Raw genomic sequence first — 25,756 nt, forward strand, 5'->3', positions numbered from 1 at the left:
AGAGAGAGTTTACAGTGGAGATCGAAACAAACCTTCATGCAGCAATTTTAAATTTTAACGTCGTTTGATCAATGAGGCCGACACTGACCACAGTTACATGATGTTTTATAATTCGGAATTAGTTATTATTAAAGTGGCCCTGCGATGGACTGGTGCCCTGTCCAGGGTGTACCCCTGCCCAGCGCCCAATGAGAGCCGGAGATTGGCACCGGCAGACTCCTGCGACCCTGACAAACAGGAATAAGTGGGTCTGAAGATGGATGGATGGATGGATGGATGGATGGATGGATGGAAGGATGGAAGGATGGATGGATGGATGGATGGATGGATGGATGGATGGATGGATGGAATTAAAGTGTTCTGCTTTGTGTTTACATTAAATAGTAATTCCCAAACTGAGGTTTACATGAAAAAGCGGTTTATTCTGTTTTATTTCATTCCGCTTTAGGTCTGGGGGTTGGGAAGGTTCAGAACTTTATTATAAGCATCTTGACAGAGAGAAAATGGTCTTTAAAGATGTGGCATTGTTGATTGTTCTGGACAAGTTTACCCATTTTCTAAGCAGCTACTGTGTTTGGTCATGTCCTTGCTTGCTTGATGGGGTTTGTTCTTCTTTTTGACCATAGTTTATTTTCTCTCTGATCGTCAGTGTGTCATAAACTCCCTATTTTATCAAACGATTACGAGACGTCTCTCTTTGTCAGACAGACGCGCCTTCTGCTTCTTAAATTACCCTTGCCAGCATTTGATGAATCTGTTCAACATATTACGTCATGACACTGTGATTGTTTTGGAAGCAGCTCTGCTAGCTGACATCAGGCCTGAGCTATTGCATCAGGTGGTCTTTGCTTACAGAAATAGCATTGCAATGGGCCCCTGCTGAATTTGTACAGTAGAAGGAACGACTCGGGCTGACAGGTATTTGTGTGGTGTTGACGGCGGAAAATCTGGATAGATTAGCAGTGACAGGGTTTGAGTGGAACACAGAAAACAATGGAAAATGTGAAAATAGTGGCGTAAAAAAATGCAATCATGGCAATTAAGTTGAACTTTAATCACACAAAGTGCTCAAAATCAAGGAAAATACACCAGAAAAAAACCGTACTCTACTTCCATAAAGTGTCAGACTCCCACATAAAGGTCAGCCTTGCTTTAATGAAGATGAATTTGGGTTTTTCCTATAATCACGTCGTGCTTTTAAAGGCGACGGGACAACGATGAGCCACCCTTGTTTCATTTATAGAGACGAGCCAAAACAATCCCGGGAAGGAAGCTCACTTTCCTGTGGGGAACGTTGAATGCTACGTCAAGTGTCTTTGTCCTGTCGGACTGTCCAGACAGCTGTCATACACGTCTGCCTTCCTTCCTCCGTAGGTGCCACAGATGCTCCATTATGCTTTGTATCCTGTTGTGTACACTCTTTCTACGTTCCCATTTCTGGTTGTGTCAAATGTGCACAATAAACTACTACTGCAGATCCTCGGGGAATTGAACCTCTGCAGTCTATTTTAAACCTTCCATCTTTTAATCAGAGTGCTCAATCATATCCAGAGATATGGAAGTCCCGCCCTCCATTTTCTCATGACCGTTTAACTTCACCTTACGATCTAAACACCAATAAGATTTCTGGGAAATCAACACAGTTTTTCTTCTCGGTGAAAGCAATGTCTTGTTCCATGAGTATTAAGAAACAACAGGAACAAAATATCTTAATTAATAAAATATGTTTCATATCAAGTCTACCTGTAAGTTATCTTGGGGATCACTTTACCATTTCAAAAATGCCAACACCGAAAATATCAATACCAATATTTTTATGGATAAATAAACTTAACAAGGCAACTAAGATTTAAGAAACAAAATGAGATGATAGAGAATGACCTGTTATCATAGGAGATGGTAACAGAAAGCTAAAGTTTTATCAGGTTATTTATTAAAGGTTCAGTAATTGTAATGAATTGTAATTGAGAACTTAATTGTAATTGACGGAAGCTTAAGAAGGTAATTGTGATTAAATGAATCTGAACTTTAGTGATTGAGAACACCATTGTAATTGATTTCAGGGGGACATTTGTAATTGTAATTTTAATTGGTAAAAAATGCTTGTCAACGTAATCTTAATTGAGTTGTAATTGAATAGGGATAATTGAAGATGTAATTGTAATTTCAAAGTGACTAAAGTGCTGCGGTAACACTTGTAGTTTTCTACATAAATGCTGACATTATGGACATTATGCTATATTTGTCATAAAGCTGTCGTTAAGTGTCGCTCGCCAAATTATGACACCTTTGGAGCTATGTTGGCATTTTTTGGGTTAAGTGGTGGGATCTAGTGGGGTTAGGCAGGGTTAGGGTAACGAACGACACTTAATGACAGCCTTCATGACACCTTATTCATGCTAATGACAGGTGTCATGTCATAATAATGACAGCGTAATGTCAGCCTGTATGAATAAAACTTTAAGTAAAGTGTTGTAAAATGTTTAATATGTTCATCAAAGGAAAAAATAACGTTTGCCTTTCTATCCTGTCAATTGTAAATGTAAGCTGTAATATTAAAAAAAAAAAACAAATCCAGCTCTGAAATCTGCTCGTAACTCCTCTGGAAAGCCAAGGATGGTCCTGTCACCTCGCCCTGACGCACACACACACACACACACACACACACACACACACACACACACACACACACACACACACACACACACACACACACACACTGTTACACAGCTGTATTCCACTGTGTGTGTCTTCACCACACAAAGATACAGTGAACATCGGGGAAGTTGGACAAACGCTGACAGCTGCAGATATTTCTGTGAGGTCTTTGTTGTTTCAGTGCCGGAGGCCCTTCGAGGTGCTCACACACGTTATCGTTTGATGATTCTTCCCACTTTGTGAACGAGGCGCTAGACAAAACAAAACACGGGTTTAGCGACGACGAAGGACGCGTCGGGACATCTGAGCCGCTGATACGAGCAGCTCGTGTCTGAGTGTCAGCATAGCCAATGTGTGGCACAAAGACACTGAATTCATCCTGATTCCTTGAAATCATTGACTTGAGACTCATTACTTCAGCTGAGTCCGGGGGTCTGCACTTTGTTGTACTCACAACAAAGCGAGTTGCCTCGGACAACCGGCTTATGTCTGTCCTCTTTAGGAAAGATATGAAAGGTTTCATTCTACTAGAGCGTGTTGCCAAAACCTCCCGTTAACGCTCTGCAGTAAATGAAGACCCAGGTGGTGTTTAGATGACTTGGTTTATTGTCTTTGAAAACAAAGGCGGGTTTAGGAATTGTGAGTTTTGGCTGGATTCTCAATTGTCTTGTCGATATCCTGTGGGTAAATGTTTGTTTGGACAAAGTTGCTCGATTAGCGACTTCCTGATTGGACACTTGAGGATGTTCACCTCATAAAATACCTCTCTTGGGACCTTTATTGGTTACTACCTCTTCATATTTTCTGTACGGGTTGGATCAGTGAGGCAGTGGGTGACAGAACGTCTGAAGCAGGAGATTTATATACAAAAAAAAGGCTGTTGTTTAATTGAGTCTGGATTGGAGTAGAAAAGCAGAAATTCAGGTGTGTCCATTACCAGTTTTATTGAGCTATTTAGAGTTTGCACGTTTCCAAGATTATTGGAATCACATCTAATGGCAGATGTGTGGATTTACACAGAAAGATCCAAATCCGGCCTAAATGTACGGTTGAGTGAGGAGATATAACGGGGAATACCTGGAATAAATTAGAATAAAAATAGAGCCAAGCCAATCACTGTCCTCCTTGTTTGGAGAAGAAACACAAGAAATCCCAGTAAGAATGAAGGAAAAGCACTTCTATGCATCCAACTACTGGACTCCACATCCCACAATGCAGTGTGCGATACTTTTCCGACAATGTCAATAAACTGAGTTTACAGTGGAGATCAAAACAAACTTTTGAGCAACAATTTCAACCTTAACATCTTTTTTCCTCTTGGAGCAGCTTCAATGTTTCCTAAATATACCATTATCCTCAGTTAAAATGTCTCTTGATCATCGTCTCCTCTTCATTTTACGGCGTTTGGTCGCCCTCCATTGATGGCGTCTCGTAGCTTGCCCAACTCTTTCAGGTGCATCCCAAGCAGTGGAAGATTTAACCACAAACAAAAGCGCTGTCATCGTTTCCCACGTTGCTGCCAAAAGCTTGACTTGGGGTTGGAAAATATGACGGACACTTGGTTTTTGCTCAATCCTTCCATTGAGACGGCAAAACAGGATGCAGCTTCTTCCTATTTGGTCTTTATTTTGAGGTGAAGAGCAATTCTTTGTATAGTTTGATGTATTTTCCTCTTTGTACCAACACAGGAGTGGTCTCTGAAGTGATGGCCTTTGGTTCTCATCAGTGGTTCCAGGCAAACAGACGTCAGTGTGTGTTTCCTGACATAGTTGTTGAGAATAATGACCAATCTGAACATTAATACAGGAAAGAACAAAGGCGAATGTCTGTTTTTGTTCTTTTTTGTATAATTTAGTGACATCCTGTGTGTGTTTTTGTTGTTTGTGTGTTATTGGTATACTTTTGTATGCTTTTGTTGTTGTTTTGTGTATTTTTGTTGTACATTTTATGTTTTCTGTGTCAATTGTGCATTATTCTGTCATTCAATGTTTTTTCTATCATTTTGTGTATTTTTGTTGTAATGTGTATGTTGTTGAAGTCGATTTTTGTATTATTCTGTTGTTTTATAGATTTTTGGAGTATTTTTATGTACTTTTGCTATTGTTTTGCATACATTTATCTCATTTTGTGTGCTTTTTATATTCTTATGTGTTTTTGTTGTATTTTGTCTGCTTTTGTTGTTGTTTTTTGTATTTTTGTTGTACTTTGTATGGTTTTATAGTCGATTTGTGTGTTTTTTGAGTCATTTTGTTTCAATGTGTTGGAGTGGCCCCTGTTCTGGGTAGCGGAGTCTGCGGAATCTTCTATCATCGGGCGCTATAGGTAGGGGGCAAACACAAACAGATACACAATAGTCTAAATTAAATCCCTAAGTTATAAGACCTTTTTGTTTGGTTTTCCTGTCACTCTGTGTTCCTCAAAGCCATTCTGACACAGTTATAACAGCATTTTGAGCCGTGTTTGACAGAAATGTGGAAAAAGAAGTTGTTGCGGTTCCTTCACAGGGTATCACAAAAACACCTTTGTACTGAGTTGCCCTGTACATGAAACAGATGAAAAGGAGCTTGTGGTATTTACACAGATGTAAAACACTCCATGAATCTTTAGTTCATGGACTGTGAGTGAACCAGAACTTCCCTTTTCAAATGGAGCAGTCGTTTTCAGATGTTTGCAGACGCTCGCTCACCTTCGCAAACAGAAATACGGTGAACAATATCTGAGCCGATCTTTAATGCATTGCCTTTGTTTCTCTGATCATGTGTTGATATATCTGTAGCTCTTTGTGATAATTCCGTTTTTATTTTCTCTCCTTGCATTCAATCCTTTCCTTTCTAACATTCCCGCCACATTTCTGTACCTGCCTGCTACTGCGCACCCCCCCCCCCTTCCCTGTCCCACGTGTTGCTTCTCCTGATTGACCCTTGACCTCTGGCTCCTGTATGTGACCCTGCTGACCTCTGCGTCACGTCTTTTTCCTTCCGTTTCTTGCTCTTTGCTCCTCGCCCCCATGGATTGCCTCAGCTCAATGGCGGGACGGTTCATATGTGGGGAGCATTCAGAGCCCAGTGGAGCCAGAATACAGTAAGTCTTTTCCCCTCTCCCTCTCTGTGTGGTCTCTCTCTTTTTAATTCTAGTCTCTGGCACACTCTCCTGTCACCTGCTCCACTCAGTTATTCACTCTCGTTTCCAAACACACTCTCAGATAACGCTCCAAAGAAGACTCGTCTTGTTTTTTGGAGTGGGAGGCATTTTTTCCATGTACCAGGGAGTGGAAAATGATCAAATTGTTCCACTGAATACTACGGTCATGACAACGCTTCCATTTCAATTTGAAACATTGTTGCAAAGACAGAAAGAATTGTGCGTCTATCCTCTAATTAGATCAAGGGTTCTCAACCTTGGGATTAAAAAAAAACGAGGAATATTTTCTGAAATATTTGAGCCCATTTTTGTTTTGTTTTTTACTCTTTTTCTGCAACTACACCAAACTTGCCATATGTTAACTAACAGTTTTCATCACTTTTTCTTGCCATATTCTTGCTTTTTTAAATGCATTTTTGCTACATTACTCCAAGTTCTACCACTTCATCAAATTTTAATGCCTTTTCTGCATATTTTTGCCACTTTTAAGACATTTTCACCCCTTTTAAACCCTTTCCACCACTTTATCCACCCAATGTTGCATATGTTGACCCATTAATTTTAATTTAAATTTACATTTTTAAATTTTGATTATTAATCAATGAAGGGAAATTACTTTACATGCTTCTCACACACACAGGCCCGACTCACACACATGCACAAACAGGACCTGTGGACATGCATTAATGGAGAGATGTCAGAATGGGGCTGCTTTTACAATGAGGGGAGCGCACCAGAGCAATGTTGGGGTTTGGTGCCTTGTTCAAGGGCACCTCGGCAGTGTTCGAGAGGTGCTCTGGCACCTCTCCAGCTACCAGAACTTCCGTATTTTGGTCTTGAGCCAGCCATCCTCCAGTTCCCAACCCATGTCTCTACGGACTGAGCTACTGAGCCAACTTATTGTTGCTTTTAACGTCTTTTTACCACATTTCAAGCTTCATTTTGCCAATTTAACCACATTCACGATTATTTGCCTGTGTAAACTAATTGTTCCTACTTTTTAAATTACATTACCCGAACCCCCCTCCCCTATTTCTGCCACATATTGACACTTTGAACCCTTTTTACTACTTTTTTGGCCACTCTAATTTGCAACTTTTACCCAACTTTTGTGATATTTAAACTCACATTTTTCCACCATTTCTGGTCACGTTGAACCCATTTTATTTCTGATTAAAACAAGGATTTACATCTTTAACATTACATGACTATAAACTATGGCACAAATAATAGTAAACTTTACCTTTATTTTGGGGGTGGCAGGCTCAAAAGGTTGGGAACCCCTGCCTTTCCATCATTTCACCCAGATGTGGGTGGATCATCTCCCAGCTGTGTCATGGAATCACTGCAACACCAGAATGAAAAAAGTGCTCCATCGAATACAATCAAGGTTTTGACGTGAATGTGGCCGCCTGTGGGAGAGCAAAATGTGCCCCGGCTTATTAGTGAAGCAAGAACTCATTCCCAAGAGTTTCCCCAAGGGCAATGAGTGGACCTGGAGACAGAGCTTGGTTGGCTCGTGACCAGGATCAGGGATAAGCAGTAGGAGAGCTGCCTTTTTGAATTAAGCGCAGGAAGTAGCAGCTGGTAGATGAAAATATTACACTGGGGCCTTGTCTCCACAGTGCCCAACATAAAACAGATTTATTTTGTTTGTGGTTTGGATATTTGCCTTAATGCTGTTTCAGTCTGTGAAAAATTACATTTTAATAGGTTGGCATGTTTTATTTTTTATTGTGTTTCCCTTTGTATACTTAAATAAAGAACAGACTTTGGCAAAATTAAAATACAGCTCCTTAAATCCATTTTTATTTTTAATAGCATGTCACTTATATCATATTAAAGAGTTTTACTGTGTAGCATTTTCTTATGAGGAAGCATAAGCAACAAAGGAGGGTTAAAACTCCTCTAAAACATCTATTAGAACCAGACTTAGCATTGGAAACCGTCTGTTAAAGCCATAGGCAATCCATCACATGAACTGTTACTAATTTGGGAAAAACAAAATATTTGTTTTATTAATATTTTACATTTTGCAAAATGAAATACTAATTTATTAAGAAATATTACTTATTTTCTTTCAACCCGGAAGTTGAGATGCACGGTTTCTCGGAGCGCCGCCTCTCCCCGTGTGAGTTCCTCCCATTTCATGACGTAGCCCTAGAGCTCCGGCAGCATGGGCAACAGACACGCCCACCAAACTTTGTAAACAGTTCCAGAGAATGTATTTCAAATATAAAGACATAGAAGTGAGTATGGCTAACATTTGGCTAGAGGTTTATTTTACTTACTGTGGCCTCTCCATCAGTGGGTTTGATTCTGGGAATTGCTCTGGTTTGAAGACGTAATTTACTGGACAATCCACTTTGGAGCTGGCCAAGGTTCACCAAGCAGTCTTCTGTAAAGTGACGGTCACAGACTAACGAATGCTGGATGGTGTGTCGCGTGTTCCCAGAGATAAAATCCAACCACTTCTGGTGAGTAGACTCTTCTTTAGGAAGTTTGAACAAATTCTGAGGACTTTTGCAGTTGAACATGCATTTTCGGTTACCAGAAATTATTTTTTGGTACGAAAACAAAGACCGTTTCTTTTCCCTGTGCAGACTGGATAAGAAAGGACAATGACCAACCAAACAGATGTTCTTTGGCCGCTTTCATGCCTCTAGCACCAGAGAGAATGCGCGTGTATGTTCGCTGTGGAGGCGCGGCACCAGCAACAGGCACTTCCTGGAGGGGGCGGTTCAGAATTTTAGTGATGTCACTAGAATTATGAACTGCTCGTTTTTCAGAAGAGCTCAAAAAAGTTGATTTGCATGATATAGGACCTTTAAGCCTTTAGATTAAAATACACGTAATAACCTACTCCTTGTTTTTGCGTTCCCATAGACCATACGTGTCAAACTCAATCCAGTAATTTAAAGCATCCAATTCGGCCAGCAGTCTCAAAGCCGTCTTCTTCTCATTGTTCTTTATTTCCTGTTTATTTCCAAGCCGTCGAGAACGCGCACCAGCGTCATTTGACGTCACGTCTGCAGAACTGCGCAGAAAACTCACGCCCAGAACAGCAGCACAAAATGTATCACACAATCTTTTCAAGGCAATAGGTAGAAATGTGTGTGTGGGCTCATTCTCTTTGGTTTAGAGCGCTTCATCACCCAGTAGCATTAAAATGAATGTTTAGTTTTTCTCAATTCCTGCCCTATGCTCCTTTAATGCTTTGATATTATCAGACAACCAGCGGACGAGGCTTGACATTTAAAAAAAATCTTATTTCTTGGTGTGGCACCATTCTCAGCCAATAGCAAAATTAAATCATATTAGTGGGATTTCGACTCAGGGCAGACACTCTTACATTTTTAAAACAAAATACGGCACTACTACTTTTCAGCAGAAAACGGCGGTTTGGGGGTTTGGTTACTCTTTAAATGCATTACATGCATTACATGTTTTCTAGTTTCCATTTTTTGTCTTGAAGGTCAACACTTCATGTAGTGCAATCTTTTTTTGACAGCAATGCATATTTTATTATTGCAATTAAATAAATACATTGATTTTATTGCATAATTGTGACCATCACCAGCCCACCCTAAGGAAGGGTAAGAAACACTTTATTAAAGGGAGAACATGAAATAAGAGGACAGAGTTACACCTCGGTGAGGGGGAAGGGAACAGGGAAAAGGGAGTCAGGGTAGAACAATGGAAGTGGTGCGGAGGTATTGACTATTTTAAGGTGAAAGTGCAATGTGATGTTACAGTTGTGCCAGTTTTCTAGTCCTTTAATAATAGTTAGCTTTATGATAAACAGGTTGTTGACTCAAAAGTTAGTGAAATGAGTCGTGTGTTTTGGAGAAATCTCATATTTCAACAGCTTTTTTAATACTAATAGTGCAGAAAATAAAAATCCTCACATTGTAGCAAACAGAATAAATAAAGGAAGGCAATAGGAAAAGGAAGCCCAGTAGCTGTAGTTTATTTGAGTTATGGCACTAATGTTCTGGTGGTTTCTGCTGCTGGGCTGATGCTGTGGGTGCTGCTGTAAGGGTTAAAGGTCGAGCTTAATGTGGCTGAGCTTTAAAGGCCAGACTCAATCAAGCCTTTGTGTAGTAGTGCAGTAGTGTGCTCCGAGGGGGCCCGTCACACAAAGCTGCCACAGTCCTACTGAACGCCTTTAATAGTCACAAACTTATGAATTCAGAGATGTGGAATGCTATTTTTCAGGACTTTTGCGCCACTTGTCATGTCTGACAGTTTCATCACCTTTGATTGCGTTGGTGGAGCTTGAGGAGGGGAAGGGGATTTCCCTCCACTGGAAACACTGAGTAATGGCTCCGGGGGCTGACAGAGGCTCATTAGCAGGAGGGCAGAACCCTATGGGCCCTGATCAAAGGCTCCCAGCCAGGCCTTGGTGTCCATCTTTATTCTCACTGAACGAACGCTTCACGGCGCAGTTGACCTGGCGGCGAGCAGCCATTCAAGTGATTAGATTATACGCGGGTCAATAAAGGTGCTTTAATGAGAGACTTTGATGTTGGAACGTCTTCTGAGACCACATGCAGGCTGAGCAGTCATCCTCACTGATCTTACAGTAAAACAAAGCTGTTTTTAAGCTGCTTTTCACCTCGCTCTGTGTTTTCATAGAAGATAATCACTGTACTGTTACAGTTACTGTTACTGTAATCGAGTTGCTTTTATGGGAAGTTTCCTTCTTAACATTTCCAATGGAAATTAGTGAATTGTCTGTTGAAACCAACTTATAAACTGAAAATTTAACTTTTTTGCGCAAATTATCTTCCTGTTTATTGATCTATGAGGTGTACACTATGTCTTTATCTGATTTCTTTTTGTCTCCATCAGCTTTAAAGGGGCAGTATTATTAAATAAATCACTTCATAATGGTTTTGTTTACAGTGATGTTCATTTCTTTAGCCTCATTCCGAGGGCAAAAGTTAAAAAAGTTCTGTTTGCTCCCTCCCTTGTTATTCCACATTTTGTAAAAAAGTCAGCTCCAAACGGGCGAGTTGGATTTTCCTCCCAATAATACGTCATCATGGGGAAGCTCCTCCTCCTGACAATCCTGGCTCCTCCTACCCTATGAGAATGTGAGCTCCTCCCTCTCAAACTACCTCACATGTAAAACAAACATAGCAAAGACGGGTTGATATCAAAGTTAATATCTTTACGTTCAGTATATAGATAATACGTCCAGTTAGACTGTGTTTTCTAACTATTGTATTATTTTATTTTAAAAAGAATTGTACAAATTGACAAACCTTTTATTTTTATACAGATGCCTTCGTGGAAAATAAATTAAGTTCTAATTGTGCAAGTTTTGGTCTCTTCTTTTTTAAGTTTATACATGAGATATTTACTGTATGCAAGGGAAAAGTGGCAAGATTTATCATCAACAGTAACTTTTAATTTGAGTATTATTTAATTGAGCTACTTTTTACCTGTACTTGAGTATTTTATGTGTGACTTACTTATACTTATACTTGAGTGCACTGTCAAGAAACAGTACTTTTACTTGAGTAGAATATGTCGGTACTATTTACAACTCTGGATGTGCTTTTAGTTTAAGTTCCAATAAACAAGGTTTATGAGACACATCGTGGTACAAAATCTAATAAAATAAAAGAAGATAAAGCATGTTTACCAAAAAACTGTAGATCTATAGATGTACAGTAATAAGGGGAGATGAAATACACTCCCAGTGTCTGAATACACTACTTTCTGCTTCAAATATGCATGTAGCGATTTCTCCAGCACACGTCTGGGCATGTCCTTTTTTTTAGCAGCTCAGCACATGCCTTCTTTAAATAATTTACTCACTTTGAGTCTGGTAAGAAGTGTGTTATAGGGTCGGAAACAGTACGGGAGGATTACAGAGTGGCATTGTGTTCATAATGAATCATAGTAGGAGGGAATAGTTTAGCATTTCATTTGAAGGCACGATTTTACCTTTCATCTGGATGGTTTGTGGGAAAAGAACAGAAGAAGACTCCTGACTGAAATGTAAAAGCAAGTCAGTGGTTACCTTTGCTACAGTTCACCAGAAATACCATGACGTGATTGACTAGGAACCTTCACAGACTTCTAGTGAGAGGAAAAAGCTGGGAATCAAACCCTGGTCTTTAGCTTACCTGCAGTGTTTGCATCTGTAAACAAGAAAAGTTGAAATAAATGAACCTTTTTTGTGTGTATATGAATGAAATGTCTCACATTTCTCTCATCTTTCTTGTACACATATTAATGAGGCTAAGGGCGCGTTCACACCGGTTTAGTCCTTAGTACAGCTGATCATTTTCTCACCTTGGTTTGGCTCGGTTTGCGTTCAGAGTGCAACTTCTGATCCTATCCAAACAGCCTCTGGTGCAGTTACATGATCTAACCACTAGAGGAGTCGTTACTGAAGTAGAGACTTTTTTGGGCAGAGAAACGGAAACCTGAAGAAGAGGCTCTAAAAAAAAGGATTAAAGCATGCGCTTAAAGCCTGATATGTGCTTCTGCATCAGGACCTACGCCATGGGCATGGCTTCAACGTGACGCAGAGGTTGGCCAACTGTACTTCTGCGTGGAGGGAACGCATCGCTATGCAATTGGCCGCCATGCCGCTACGGGGTTCTGGCTGTGTGTGTTTCAGAGGAGCATTAAAATGTTTATCTTCCAGTCACAGTAAACAATGTTTAATGTTTTTTAATCATCTTAAAATGCTATTTTTTTTCTGGATTATTACTTATCAAGCCATGTGCGTATTGTTGGACACAAACATGAAAACGTGTGCTTTATTCTCCAATACAAACATATAGGTAGAGTAGTGATAATAACAGAAAACATACACCTTTTGTCCATGATTGGACTCTGTTTGGCGGTGCTTCCCGTGTGCTGCAGCCATGAAAGGAAAAAATAAAACACTGGCACTTTCTGTCCATCTCGGTTCTCTCTTTGACTCATTCTGTGAACTTTCGTATCTTTCCGCAAAAAGTTGAAATATTGGTGCTGACTGGAAAAGGCAGTGACCAGGGCTGAGGTTTGTAGTGGACCTATCTCAGCCCTTACGCACCGTGTCGCCTTGACATGCAGTCAGGATTTTTGGGATGCGCATGTTAGGTTATGGCGTGGGGGTCTATGTCGACAGCTACGTGCGGCTATGGCGTCGCCCTGATCCAGTCGCATTGATCAGGCTTCAGAGTGAGCAGAAACTTCTGTCTTCTCCATTTGTTCTTTCACAACATTCAGCAGTGGAGCAGCAACACTTTTCCACACTTTTAAAGCCCTGTTTTGCACCGTTGCCAGCTCTACTGACTACACACACACTTCCTGTTTTTAATCCGCTCCGAGAGCGATTGTGTTCACGGCGCTCCTAATTGCTCTAGGCTTAGATTGGAAACAGTCAGAGACCAGTAGAAACAGCCGCTCTAGATTGTCCTGTTCTAACCGCTCTTGGATCCGTCGTTATGAATGCACCACAAGGACACATTCAAACCAGCGAGTCCTGGCTCGCTTTGATTTATCTAGGGTTGGTTTCACCAGAACATCTGTTTCATTTTGCTCTGTGTGAGTATGGAGTTCACCAACGAGGCAGAACATCACATGCAGATGTGAAGCAGTGACTGGTGTGTGTGTAGAAGTTAGCGAACATTTTCTGGACTGATGAGACTTTCAAGTATTTTGTGGGCAAATTTCTCTGGCTTTACCATCTCTGGGAACGCATAGACATGCATCAGGCTACTAGTGACTCGCTGTGGAGAAGTGAGTCAGTGAGTCACTGACTCGCTTCACCTTCAGTTATTCATCTACTGCTTTTTTTTACTGCTGACACATATATCAACGTTCTACAGTTTGAGTTACAGCATCAAAAACAAGCAGCTGTAACTAAAAATCAAAGTTTTAGAATCATCTGCTTTTCTCCACCCTTTGGAAGCGACTCTGGGACTGTTCACAATATTAAACCTCCTCCACCCTAATGTGCCTCTGGTGGAGAAAAGGAAACGATAAAGAATGAAAATGGAACACGTTGGTCCCTCGTGGTTCATCGTCATTGTACTCTGGAGTATTTTTTTTTTTTTTACAAAAGTATCAGATTTAGAACTTCTTTGATTCAACCTGTGAATGATTTCCAGTGACAATGTGTAACCCTTGTGTTATGTGTATCTGGAAATCTGATAAAGATAAGTAAGAAAACACAGCAATTTTTGTGTGACTTCAACAATTCAAAAAGAATTCCATTCATTGTTAACAGAGGTGAAAATAACGGATTACAAGTACTCATGCTACTGTAATTAAGTTGCTTTTATGGGTAAATGTACTTTTTTGAGTATATTTCTAATCAGTAATTTTACTTGTACTTACGTACATTTTAAAAGAAGTAAAATAATTTGTTTCATTTTTACACCCAACCTTTAATTAAGTAAATTATAAATTTTTTTTGTTTTAAATGATCAACAGACATTGTGAAACTACACAAAAATGAAATGACCAGACAACAATTTCAACCCATTTAAACTTTTTTCAACCTTTTTCAATCTTTCTGCTAATGTTCAGCTATTGCTAGGTTAATGCTTAGCTAATGCTAGGTTAGTGGTAATGCTAGGTTAATGCCAATGCTAGGCTAATGCTATTACTAGGTTAATGCTATTGCTCGACTGATGTTATTGCTAGCCTAATGCTAACATTAGGCTAATGCCAGATAATGCTAATTTTATACTAATGCTAATGTTAGTCAATGCTTCTTAACGCTAATGCTAGATTAATGTTAGGTAAATGCTAATGCTATCTAATGCTAATATAGCTAATGCTAATGCTAAACTACTTTAGTGCGATGCATGCCAGCACCTGCATCCTTATTTGTAGTTTCTTCAAGAATTATAATATTTTAGTTTTGAATTGAATTCATTGGTGTTATTTTATTTAAAATTTTGACAAACCTTTTATTTTTATACAGACGCCTTTGTGGAAAATGAATTAAGTTCTAATTGTGGTAGATTTGGTCTCTTCCTTTTAAAGTTTTTACATGAGATATTTATTGTATGCAAGGGAACTGTGGCAATATTTATTATTTTTTACTTGTACTTGAGTATTTTATGTATGACTTTCTTGTACTTGAGTACAATTTCAGTCAAGTAACAGTATTTCTACTTGAGTATCAGTATTCTTTATACCTCTGATTGTTTATCCAATAATTGAATCCACCATTCGAAGAGAACATGCAAACTCTGCTGGAAATTCTTAGATATGAACCTACCGTGCATCCACACACAATGCTGCCTGTGTGTTGATGTAAGTTAATTTATTTTACACAGGGCAGGGTTTGACTGATCCTTGGTCTGCAGCTGCTAGGAGAGTCATGATGCTGACTTCACTTCCTACTCACTTTCCAGCTCTGATGTCCTCTGTGATCAAGAGATCTGTCGCCAAGTCTTAGCAGGGCTTCACACACTCAATATGTTGACGAAAAATACCAAATGTGTCTCTTTCTGTGTGTATTCCCCATCATTTTACACTTCTACGATACAGAAAAAAAAGTAAAATATTTGCACATGGTGCAGAACCAACCGCACAAGATTGGATATAGAGTAGCTGCTTTAATTTTTTCTTCAGTTGAATCTTGTAAAATCTCTCACGAACACTTGCCGTAGTCCTAATCTAGCCAATCAGCATAGCATTGTGTTCTTAATAAACACCTGACAGTGTCCTTTTTGTGTTTCTAGTTTATTACAGAGCTCTGGTCAACTTCACCAACTCCCTGGTCTACAGCTCAGCACTGGAGGACATCTTCTCTGCTGCTTTCACTGAGGTTTCTGATTCTGTGGTGGACACGGTATGTCCCAAATTCCTTCTTTCTGTTAAAAAGTCATCCAGACTTTTCATGTTCTTGTAAGATTCAGGCCCTGTTTACACGACAACGTTTTACTTCTGTTTACATTTTTTTTTCTAAAAGTTCCACATCCACACAATCAAAAATCATTCAAAATGATCTCTGTTTACATGAAAACTATGTAATATACATGCCAGGCCAATAGATGGTGGTGTGATTTAGCAATGAAGCAAAATAAGCCCATGCATAGACACTTCCTCTGAACACTAGTAAGAGTAGAGCTTTAATCAAACCTACAAAGTTAGAAGAAATTAGACGTAGCCGTCAGAATACGGACCAAACCCCAATAAGGCTGGTCTCTCTTTAAGCCTGAACCCATTGCTGCCTGAAAATAATCAGATCTGTGCATGGCGTGCACATGTGAAATACAGTAATTCGAGATTAGTTTCTTTAATAACTGAGCTTTATTTACTAGTCATTCATTCTGAATCCATCTATAAACATGACAAACAGCTTCATGTGACGCTCCATGCTACGTAGAGGTTAACTGCTGTAACACACACAGCTCCACACCGAGTCAAAAACGAGTCGTTTATGCATATTTTGACACAATTTATTCATGTACCAGAGGACAGCATTCATTCACCTCCTCAGCAAACATTTGTGCATCTTTCTCACGTTTATTGAAACACATCACCTGACCGTTCATTCACTACGCAGCTTCTGAGCCGAGTCCAACTAGAGTCTGTGTTAAAAAGATAAAAAATTAAGCCAGACTCTGGGTTCAGGCAAATATTCAAAGTAGGAGTGCAGCAACACAGTGATTGTGGTCAGAATCTGGTGCTGGTAATGGTGAAGCAAATAAACACTTTGTTAGAGACGTTCAGTTAAATTCCAAATAGTGATGCACACAGTGTTTTTCACTCTGAGGCTCTGCAGCCTCAATGAACATGTTCCCGTAACACAGAAAGTGTTGTTTCTCTGTTTACACGGAGACGGAGAGGGAAGCGTTCTCAAAAACGTCCACTCTGGAGCCCGTTTTGAAAAAGCACCAAAACGCTGTTAACGGGTGAACGGACAGATAAAAGGCAACAAAACGTTTGCGTTTTCACTTGAAAACATTGTTGTGTAAACAGGGCCAAAAACAGGTGGTCGGACACTGTAATTATTGGATGAAACTGATTGTGGTTTTCTCTTCCCAGCTTGAGTCGGAATACAACAGGATTCCAGGAGTGCAAACTGTCAGCGTGGTCCTCATCAAGTAAGACCACAAGTCCTCCCCATGATGCATTGCGAGTGGAATGTAAAATGGTCCTGGGACCCCCTTCAAGTTAAAAATCAAGCATCCTCTTTTCAAAACAAAAGCATATCTTCTTGTCTTCAAATAGTTTCTTTAATTATGTAATGCGAGTTTTGTCATTTTTTTTAGTTACCCTGCTTTAGTTTGCACTGTGTCTTGCCCTGTTTCAGTTTGTTGAAAAAGTCTAGGTGACAGGAACAAAGGTCCTCAGTTTGATGAAACTAACACTTCTCATTGGCTCCCTGCAGAAAGATGATCCGAGAAGACGGCGTGGACGTGTTTGTGGAGTTGGACGTGGGTTCCGATTACAACACCAATGATGAGCAGATCCGCAGCGTGCTCTACAACGTGGTGAAAGAAGGAGCCATCGCCTCCTACATCACGTCGGTGCAGGGGTTTCAGTTCAGACGCCTTGGAAAAGGTATTGATTTAGGAAAATGACACGTGATCTATTTACTTATATGTGTACGTAGTGCTGTGCAATATGGAGAAAATTTTATATTACGATAAAGGTAGATTTATATCCCGATATCGATATCCTGATATAGTATTTCTTCATTAGAATTACATGAAATTAATGGAAAATTACTATTCATTATATATTTTATTGTATATGAAACTAAATAAAAAAGAATATCCCTAAAAAATAATAATTTTGCTCCATATACTGTTGTTACCTGTGTTCTGATTTGTAAATCTGTTTGTGGAAATGCCACTATGGGGGTGCAAAACTCAACAATAATGGCCACTGCTATTGTTTTAAATCGCACCTGTAATGAATTTTTCTCCGTCAAACATTATATTGATAGTAGAGGTTTCATTAGGTGATATTCTCCAAAAGTCCTTCTGGAGCAGCAGGAGACAAATGAACACTTCCATTTGTGAGACACGTTTGCAGCTATTTTGCTTGAAGAGTCGTATTGGCTGTAGTGACACATTTTGTAACCAGAATTATTGATGATTCCGGTCGCTCCCTGGGACCCAGTCTGGCCGATAAAAGCAGCGTTTCACCTCTGCATACCATAGTATCCATTTTCTGCATCTTTGTCACGCTAAAGTAGCTGATGGTGGCTTATGCTAGGAGGATCTATTTCAGTCACATGGACCGGGACCAGCTTTCTCCTCTAACGGTGCTGTAAACTAGGATCTGGGCAGGGGTGGACTGGCCATCTGGGTATAGTGAGCATCGTCGTGGTGAGCCGTCGACCCGAAGTGGGCCGGTCTAGTCAGTTAGGTTTTTTTTTTTTTTTTTACGAGCAAATGGAGGCAGTTATGGTAACAGGTGGCCAAAAATGGTCCAAAAGTGGCCAAAAACGTGGCAAGAAAAGAGTGTTAAGTGACTAAAATGGGTCAAAAGCAGTCAAGAGTGGCCAAAAAATGGGCAAATAAAGAGGAACCAGGTTAAATGGGCAGAATATGGCAATCAAATGTGAAAAAGTAAAAATATGGCCAAAAAGAGGCAAAATGTAGGGTAAAAAAGAAACAAGTGGTATTTTTTGCCAAAAGTTAGCTTATTTGGATGAAAAGTGGCCCAAAAAATTTCCAAAAAGACCAAAATTTGATAAAAGTGTCAAGAGCTTGCATAAATGGACAAAAAATAGGAAAAAAGGGTTATTTATTGGCAAAAGGTTGTTAAAGTCTGAAAAAAGTGTTGGGCTAAAATGGGACAAAGGAAGTTTCAAAATGGCCAAAGGAAATAGTTAAGAAGGAGTTAAAAATTTTCTGCCTTTAAAGGTTTTCTTGGGGAATAAGAATTAAAATTAAGACATAAAAAGCCACGGTAGACGTTTATATAGCACAACAATATTTATTGTTATATCGCACAGCATTACGTGTATGCCAAAGCTACTTCCAATCACAGCTTTAGGCCTAACGTGCACCTTAACGTGTCCTTCTGGTTTCTAGCCCTACCGCTGCCTGCTGTGGAGCCAATAGCAGTGCCAGGTTTGTACTGTGCATGGTAACTTAGCCAAAAAGCGCTAGGAAGAAGCTTGTGTGTTTAGAGAGCAGTGGAGCGTTGCCTTCCTTCGAATGTTATGATGATCTCTACCTGGAAGCGTACGGGCACTTATCATGTGGTCTGAGGAATGTTTTGCATGGAGGCGCTGATGTAAAGTAGACCGCTGAGTGCGCTCCCTCAAGTGCAGTAGTGCACAAGGAATACAAAGAACCTTTGCATGGCATGAGTGTGATGAGGAATGCTGCTATTCCCTGAAATGTTCGACCACTTTTTGATTCCAACCAGCTCCACCAAGGTTGTAATCTGGCATGGCGGCTGATAAAGTACAAGGATGGCTTTATCTGATCTACCCGAGCCTTCTGTTAGTCTGTTCGCCCTTCCCTGTGTTTGTCTAGTCTTTGTAGATCCTTTCAGATTGTGTTTGTCCTCAAACTGTTCATGTCTCAATGTTGCTTCAGTGAAAGGTTCAAGAAACCTTCAATCTCTCCCAGTTACCTAGTCTAAGTACAACTCTTACACCGGATTTCCACTAGATGTGTAACTTAAGAATGTGCGATATGTTGCTGTTTACGATATATCGTCAAAAACATTCCCACCGGTAAGAAACGATAAATTCCCATTGATGACGTACTGTATGTAAGTGCGCCCAGTGTCGGAAATTAGCGAGGGCCACGGGTCATTTGGCCCCAATTTAGCCGAGGATGCCCCAAAAACCTTGTTCCACGGGCCAAAATTGCCTCCAAGTTTTTTATTCTCTGAAGCTCTGTTCATGGGAGCTTCGCGGTGTGCATCAGCCAGACACTCAACAAAGTGAACCAGTCCAAGTTCCTCCACCAGATCCACCCAAAGTTCCCACAAACACGTTAATAGAGATGTACCTGCAGCATTGATTATGAAGTGGAAACTGGACTAAAGCATGCTAAGACCGGGCCAAGCGCTAATGCTAACGACTTCATGAAAGGAAGAAACCAAGTAAAAAGTACAGGGCTTATTGTCATCAAACCACAAAGAGCCACTGATTTGCTTTACGGTAAGATGCCTAGATCATGTGAAACAAATGTTAGCATAAAGCTAACGTCACCATTCATCCATCCCAACTTAATCTTAATCTATAAAAAAGATTAGGCTGACATGGTGTTTATTTATTGTCATTTTTATCGTTACAATGCTAGAACGTTACAATGGTACCCGAGAGAGAGAGGAAGTGGAAAATTACAAACGAAATGGACAAATTGTTACTCTAGCGCCCCCTCAAATTGTGGTCAGAAGCTAAATTATTAGGTTTCATTTCTGATATACGTAACTGTGCCGTTCTCATTCATCTAGGAAGACTTGTGGCCCACAAGCGCGATAGAGACAAAATGCCTCCACGATCGGCCGGTAGATGGCGATGGATGCATTGGGCACCCCTGGTCTGGATCATGTGGTATAAGATGGGTGTCGGGTTTGAGTTAGGCCAGCACGATATGGCTTAAAACCAGTATCTCGATATTTTTGGGTTAAATCACGATATACGATTTATATCTCGATATTTTAATTTCTCCTCTCAATCACTGTACGAATGTTGAATTCAACCCTTTGGGGCATAAAATGACACCAATATGGTGATTCAAGTAGCCCCTTATATTAAGGATGTGCCATCTAAGGAACCTCACAATTCTATTACGTTTCCAATCACGATTTTGATGCATCTTCGGAACCAAGTCGTCCGTGTCCATCTTCCAATAAATTCACATAACTTGCAAATTCGCTCTCTCTTCCCATCTCTCCTTATACACAAATACACATGCACGCAGGAGAGTTTTCTGGATGGGCAGGAGAGTGCGCAGCTTAGTGTGTCGTCAGAGTGAGAAAATCCCAGCCGATGACAAAGCATTTATGTGACAATTTGTACTTGATGGTTGCGATACATAGTCATTTCATACCTCTCGCATGGAACAAGCCATGATATATCAAGTTTATTCACTATATCGCCAACCATCAGTTTGAATCCTTTTCTTATCCTGTTGAGTCTAGCTTTGTCTTCCCTGTTTTGTTTGTGTTTGTGTGTTTTTTTGTGTTTCTCTGTCAAAAATGTTGTGTCAGTATTTTTACACATTTTTCATCCCAGGTCCAGAAGTAGTTGTGGTCATAGTTTTTTTTTTGTTAGTTTTTTTGTACCACATTGTTTTGGTATTTGTGCTGTGATGTGATGTGAGAGTAGAGGATGGCCTCGACCTGCATGCGTTTGATGCACCTCCTTCCTGGACCACCCCCCCTCCCCTCTGCCTCTCCCCCATAGTAACCCCCAGTTTAAGACCCTGCATGGCCGATGAGCACAAGTGTGGTGATGGAACATGCATCCTGATGGAATACCTGTGTGACAACAGACCAGACTGCAGGGACATGAGTGACGAGACCAATTGTGGTGAGTGGCGGTAGTTTTTGATTGGCTGGCAGCTCGTAACAACATTGGCTTCCATCCTGATGCATGGCTGTGTGACGCGTTCAGTTACAGAAGCAGACTTAGAGTTTAACATAAGTGTGGTTGTAGATTTCCAACGGCCCGCTCCCCCTGTGGTCATCAGTCCCAACGTTCCCACCACCCCCAGTAAGAAGCCTTTACGTCCTCCCAGTCCACCTGGTCCCTGTAGAGCAGATCAAGCCACGTGCCAAAGCGGCGAGTGTATCCCTCGAGACCACGTGTGTGACGGAGAGAGAGACTGCTCTGATGGGAGCGACGAGTTCAGATGTGGTAAATATCACAGCTCTGTGCACACAATCAGAAAATACTGCATTCTTCAATCATCCCGTTTCCACTCCACAGGAACTCCGTCTCCCTGTGAACCCAATGAGTTCAAGTGTAAAAATGGTCGCTGCGCCCTCAAGCTGTGGCGATGCGATGGCGACAACGACTGCCAGGACAACTCGGACGAAACAGATTGTCGTAAGTTTGGTGTTATAGAGAACTCTGACTGTATTGTCTTTTCGAGCAATTTGTTAAGGTTCCATTTATTCAGACGACTTCTTTCAGAAAATTTACTTTGATCTTCTGACATGTTTCAACTGTCAACTGCCAGTTTTCTTCAGATCCGTCTGCTGATCGCTTTGATGTGCCCTTGACTTCCACTTAGTAATTCCAGCAAGTTATGTCATTTTTTTAAATAATTTGTTAAGGTTACATTTTTTCAGACAACTTTTTTCAGGAATTTTGAAGAAGATTGGCAGAAAGCTCATTTAAAAATATCTGACACCTGCAAATCTGATTTAAAAAAAAATCATCAAGAGAGAAAGTAATTCTAACTTGCGAGGACAAAATAAAGGTGGATTTGAATTCAGGAGGTCAGACTATGATCAAATCATCAAAAACATTTAAAATATAAAAATAAATGTTGAAGAAATATGAGACAGAAGTTTAACTGTATTGTGATTTCAAATGAGTTGTCAATGACTGTATCTTGATTTTATTCATGAAGGGGGCAAATGTTGTACGTTTTACTTCTTTCCGCTCTTTTTCATTAGTTTTTCTTTTTTTCCAATGTGGAGGAGAAACACATTTGTTTTAATGTTTCGAACAAAAACACAACACAGAATGTCCACATAACAAAATAAGTGGTAACATTTGAAGTTTTATACATAAGGCCGACATTACGCTGTCATTATCATGAATAAGGTGTCACGAAGGCTGTCATTAAGTGTTGTTCGCTAAATTATGACACCTTGGGAGCTACAGTCCCTTCCAAAAGTATTGGGATGGCAAGGTCAATTCCTTTGTTTTCGTTGTATACTGAAGAGATTTGGGTTTTAAGATCATGTTGGAACATGTGACCGATGGGTGTACCAATACTATTGGAGGGTATTGTATGTTGGCATTTTTGGGGTTAGATGGAAGGATCTTGTACCACACAGTCTTTCATCAACTAATACATCACTATCACTCAACCATCTTACCTTTCTGTGTAAAACATGGCTCTCATAGTCGGGACAATGTAACACTTTTTCTGAACATCTGGACAGCCACCAAGAGACCCGGCGACAGGTGTGGCCCCGAACAGTTTGAATGCCTGAGCGATCGCACCTGCATCCCAGCGAGTTACCAGTGTGACGAGGAGTCCGACTGCCCCGACCGCTCAGATGAGTACGGCTGCAGTAAGTGAAACGACCACAGCAGTGACATGTGCTTCCTCTGACTCTGAGGCGTTCCTTAGCTTCACTTCACATGTGCGTGTATTTCCACTTAGCTCCTCCCTCTGTAACGAGCCCCCCGGAAGAGTCCATCCAGGTGGCACGGGGGGCCACGGTGACGTTTACCTGTCAAGCTGTTGGAGTGCCGACGCCCATCATCACCTGGAGACTAAACTGGGGGCACATCCCAGCCAGCAGCAGGTGAGTTAGATCTATTTTTCATCATATTGTATTAGTTAATAATTTAAAATAAAATCAGATCAGTTTTCAAACCCAATCACATAAAACATTGATATCTCATGTCAATCCTAATCTTGCTCCACCTGCTATTGACGTCACACTAATGCCATGTGATCTGCAGCTGACAAACGGAGGCAAATTACTTTACATTTGCAGTTGGATAATTTCATTTTACTGTGTCTTATTTTGATGCTTCATGACTATTACTATAAACCCTGCACACTACTAAGGCTCACGGGTGGCGGTGGAGGGTGGGAGGAGGTGTGTGTGTGTGTGTGTGTGTGGGGTGGGGGGGGGGTTGTCACAAAAACTGGATTTAATCATTGAAAAACATTACAAAAACCAGACCATTTTTCTGTCTGAGCCAAACTGAGAGACTAATGCACGCTTTTATCACTAACAGGCTTGACTACTGTAATGCTCTCATCTCTGGTTTACCAAAAATTACAATGAATCGACTCCAGCTCATTCAAACTTCTGCAGCAAGAGCACTGACCAAAACCAGAAGGGGAGCACATGTTACTCCTATTTGAACATTTTTTTAAAACTCTACACAGCCTCACCCCAGTCATCTTTCTAATTATTTTATTAAATTACTTCTTTGTGTAATAGTCGCTCAACCTTTTTTTTTGTCAATCACGTCAGCAAGTTCTGTGAAGCACTTTGGTCTACAATTGAATTTGTAAGAAAGGTGCTATATAAATAAAGTTTCATTGATTATATTTACCTTTTTCTGGTGTGGCCCACCAGAGATAAAACTAAGCCGTCTGAATGTGGCCCTTGAACTAAAGTGTGTTTAAAACACAGATTCAGAAGTTTTTCCAGTCACTGCAACAAGAACTCTTCAAGAAAATGTACAGAAAATGAAATAAATCTTTGCCTTCCCAGGATTTCAATGACCACTGAGAATGGGCGTGGCACTCTGACCATTCGTGACGTAAAGGAGGGGGATCAGGGGGCGTACACATGCGAGGCCATCAATGCTAAAGGCTTGGTGTTTGGCATTCCTGATGGAGTTTTAACGCTAACATCCAGTCCAAATCCAGGTACTGACAGACCCTCATTCACAGTAGAGAAACTAAATATGACCTGTGATAAAAACTCTTGGTTCGTTTTCTCGTCTTCTCCAGGAAATTGTCCGGATGGTCATTTCACGGTGAATGGCCGCTGCGTGTCATGTTTCTGCGCCGGCGTCTCCAAGAACTGTAAAAACACTGGACGTTACCGCAACCAGATCAGCCTGCGCTTCAACCAGGAAGAAGATTTCAAAGGTTTGTCCAAAAATCATTGAAATCTTTGCATAAAATGATCTTTATGATCAGAAGAAAACCATGATTAAAGTCTACCCTGGGACCCAGTACAGAAACTGGGAGCCTGATAGCGGAACCATTCTACTTCTGGGAACCTCCAGTGTTTGACGATCATTCAGTCTGATCACTATTACTTTTCATGAAGAACCAGGTGTCTGCTTTAAATGTCTTGGTTTGTACATTTGAGGTTGCCAGAAAAGTCGCCTGAGGATTATCTGACGTGTGTCAGGCCAGCGTTTTGCAGTGATGTCACTTCCTGTTCTTCTGATGTTGGCCCTTCCTATCATTGTTAGTGTTTGATTGTTCACTTCCTAACAGGGCAATAAGGACACAGCTGGGATTGGGACAGTTTGATTTACTGTTTGTTTTATTCATTTCTTTTTTTGTAAATTTTTTTACATTTTTCTTTACGTCATGTAATTTCAACAAATCAAAAAATCCCTCCCAAAAAAAAGAGAAAATTTAGAACATTAGAAATTTGTTCAGAATAAATGTTTTGTTTTCAAAAATATTTTTTTTTCTGATGCAATGGTTTTTAAATGTTAATGCCGCTAGTGAAAAATGAATAAACAATAAATCATTTTAAGACACAGAGTCAAGCTGCAATGGCCTCATGGAAAGGATTTTCAATTTGGTGAAATAACTCAAAAGTTGGGGCCCAACATAAAAATGAAGGAGTCACATAAAGAAAAATCTTTAATCTTTATAATATCAATTTAAGCAGAAGTCAATCTTTTTCTTACATTCCCACATGCAGTCATAACCAATGAAAATAGTAAAACTAACTAACTAATCATTAGTGATGTGAACAGTCTATGTTCATAGCTCTAAGCTGATTGACTTACAGGGACCTGAGACATATGCTGTTATTTACTGAAGGCCCAAACATGTTCCAGACCCAAACACACTCACTTTTTTCTAAGGAGCTGACATGTCCACCAGATAGAATGTATAGCAGATATTTTTGTATATTCTGAGAGAGTAGGTGGAGCTGTATTATTACACCAAATTTCAGTTTCCTATGTGATGTAGTTCCTGAGATATTGGAAGCTGAAAATGGAAGAAAAATAAGGACACGAGAATCGACACATACCCCTCCTCACTAAATTGGCCATATCTCAAAAAGGATTCATGTGATTACAGTGTGTCTATTGAATGATTATGGAATA

General features: G+C 40.3%; 1 protein-coding gene across 3 annotated transcripts in view; it reads left to right on the top strand.

Annotated features, from left to right (window-relative positions):
* The window catches only part of hspg2 (heparan sulfate proteoglycan 2), a 161,147-nt gene that overhangs the window by 52,128 nt on the left and 83,263 nt on the right, over window positions 1-25,756 (top strand). Inside the window, exons 4-15 of one of the 3 annotated variants that reach the window (XM_028453383.1) lie at window positions 5,680-5,739; window positions 15,507-15,616; window positions 16,816-16,874; window positions 17,162-17,334; window positions 18,819-18,857; window positions 21,155-21,280; window positions 21,407-21,607; window positions 21,680-21,799; window positions 22,870-23,001; window positions 23,094-23,238; window positions 24,166-24,323; window positions 24,408-24,548. In XM_028453383.1, coding sequence (XP_028309184.1) covers window positions 5,680-5,739; window positions 15,507-15,616; window positions 16,816-16,874; window positions 17,162-17,334; window positions 18,819-18,857; window positions 21,155-21,280; window positions 21,407-21,607; window positions 21,680-21,799; window positions 22,870-23,001; window positions 23,094-23,238; window positions 24,166-24,323; window positions 24,408-24,548 — 1,464 coding nt within the window. Of the gene's footprint in view, window positions 1-5,679; window positions 5,740-15,506; window positions 15,617-16,815; window positions 16,875-17,161; window positions 17,335-18,818; window positions 18,858-21,154; window positions 21,281-21,406; window positions 21,608-21,679; window positions 21,800-22,869; window positions 23,002-23,093; window positions 23,239-24,165; window positions 24,549-25,756 lie in introns of all 3 variants that reach the window. The other 2 variants (XM_028453382.1, XM_028453384.1) reach the window with 2 other exon arrangements.

Source organism: Gouania willdenowi, chromosome 7 (assembly GCF_900634775.1).
Source record: "Gouania willdenowi chromosome 7, fGouWil2.1, whole genome shotgun sequence".
Lineage (NCBI taxonomy): Eukaryota > Metazoa > Chordata > Actinopteri > Blenniiformes > Gobiesocidae > Gouania > Gouania willdenowi.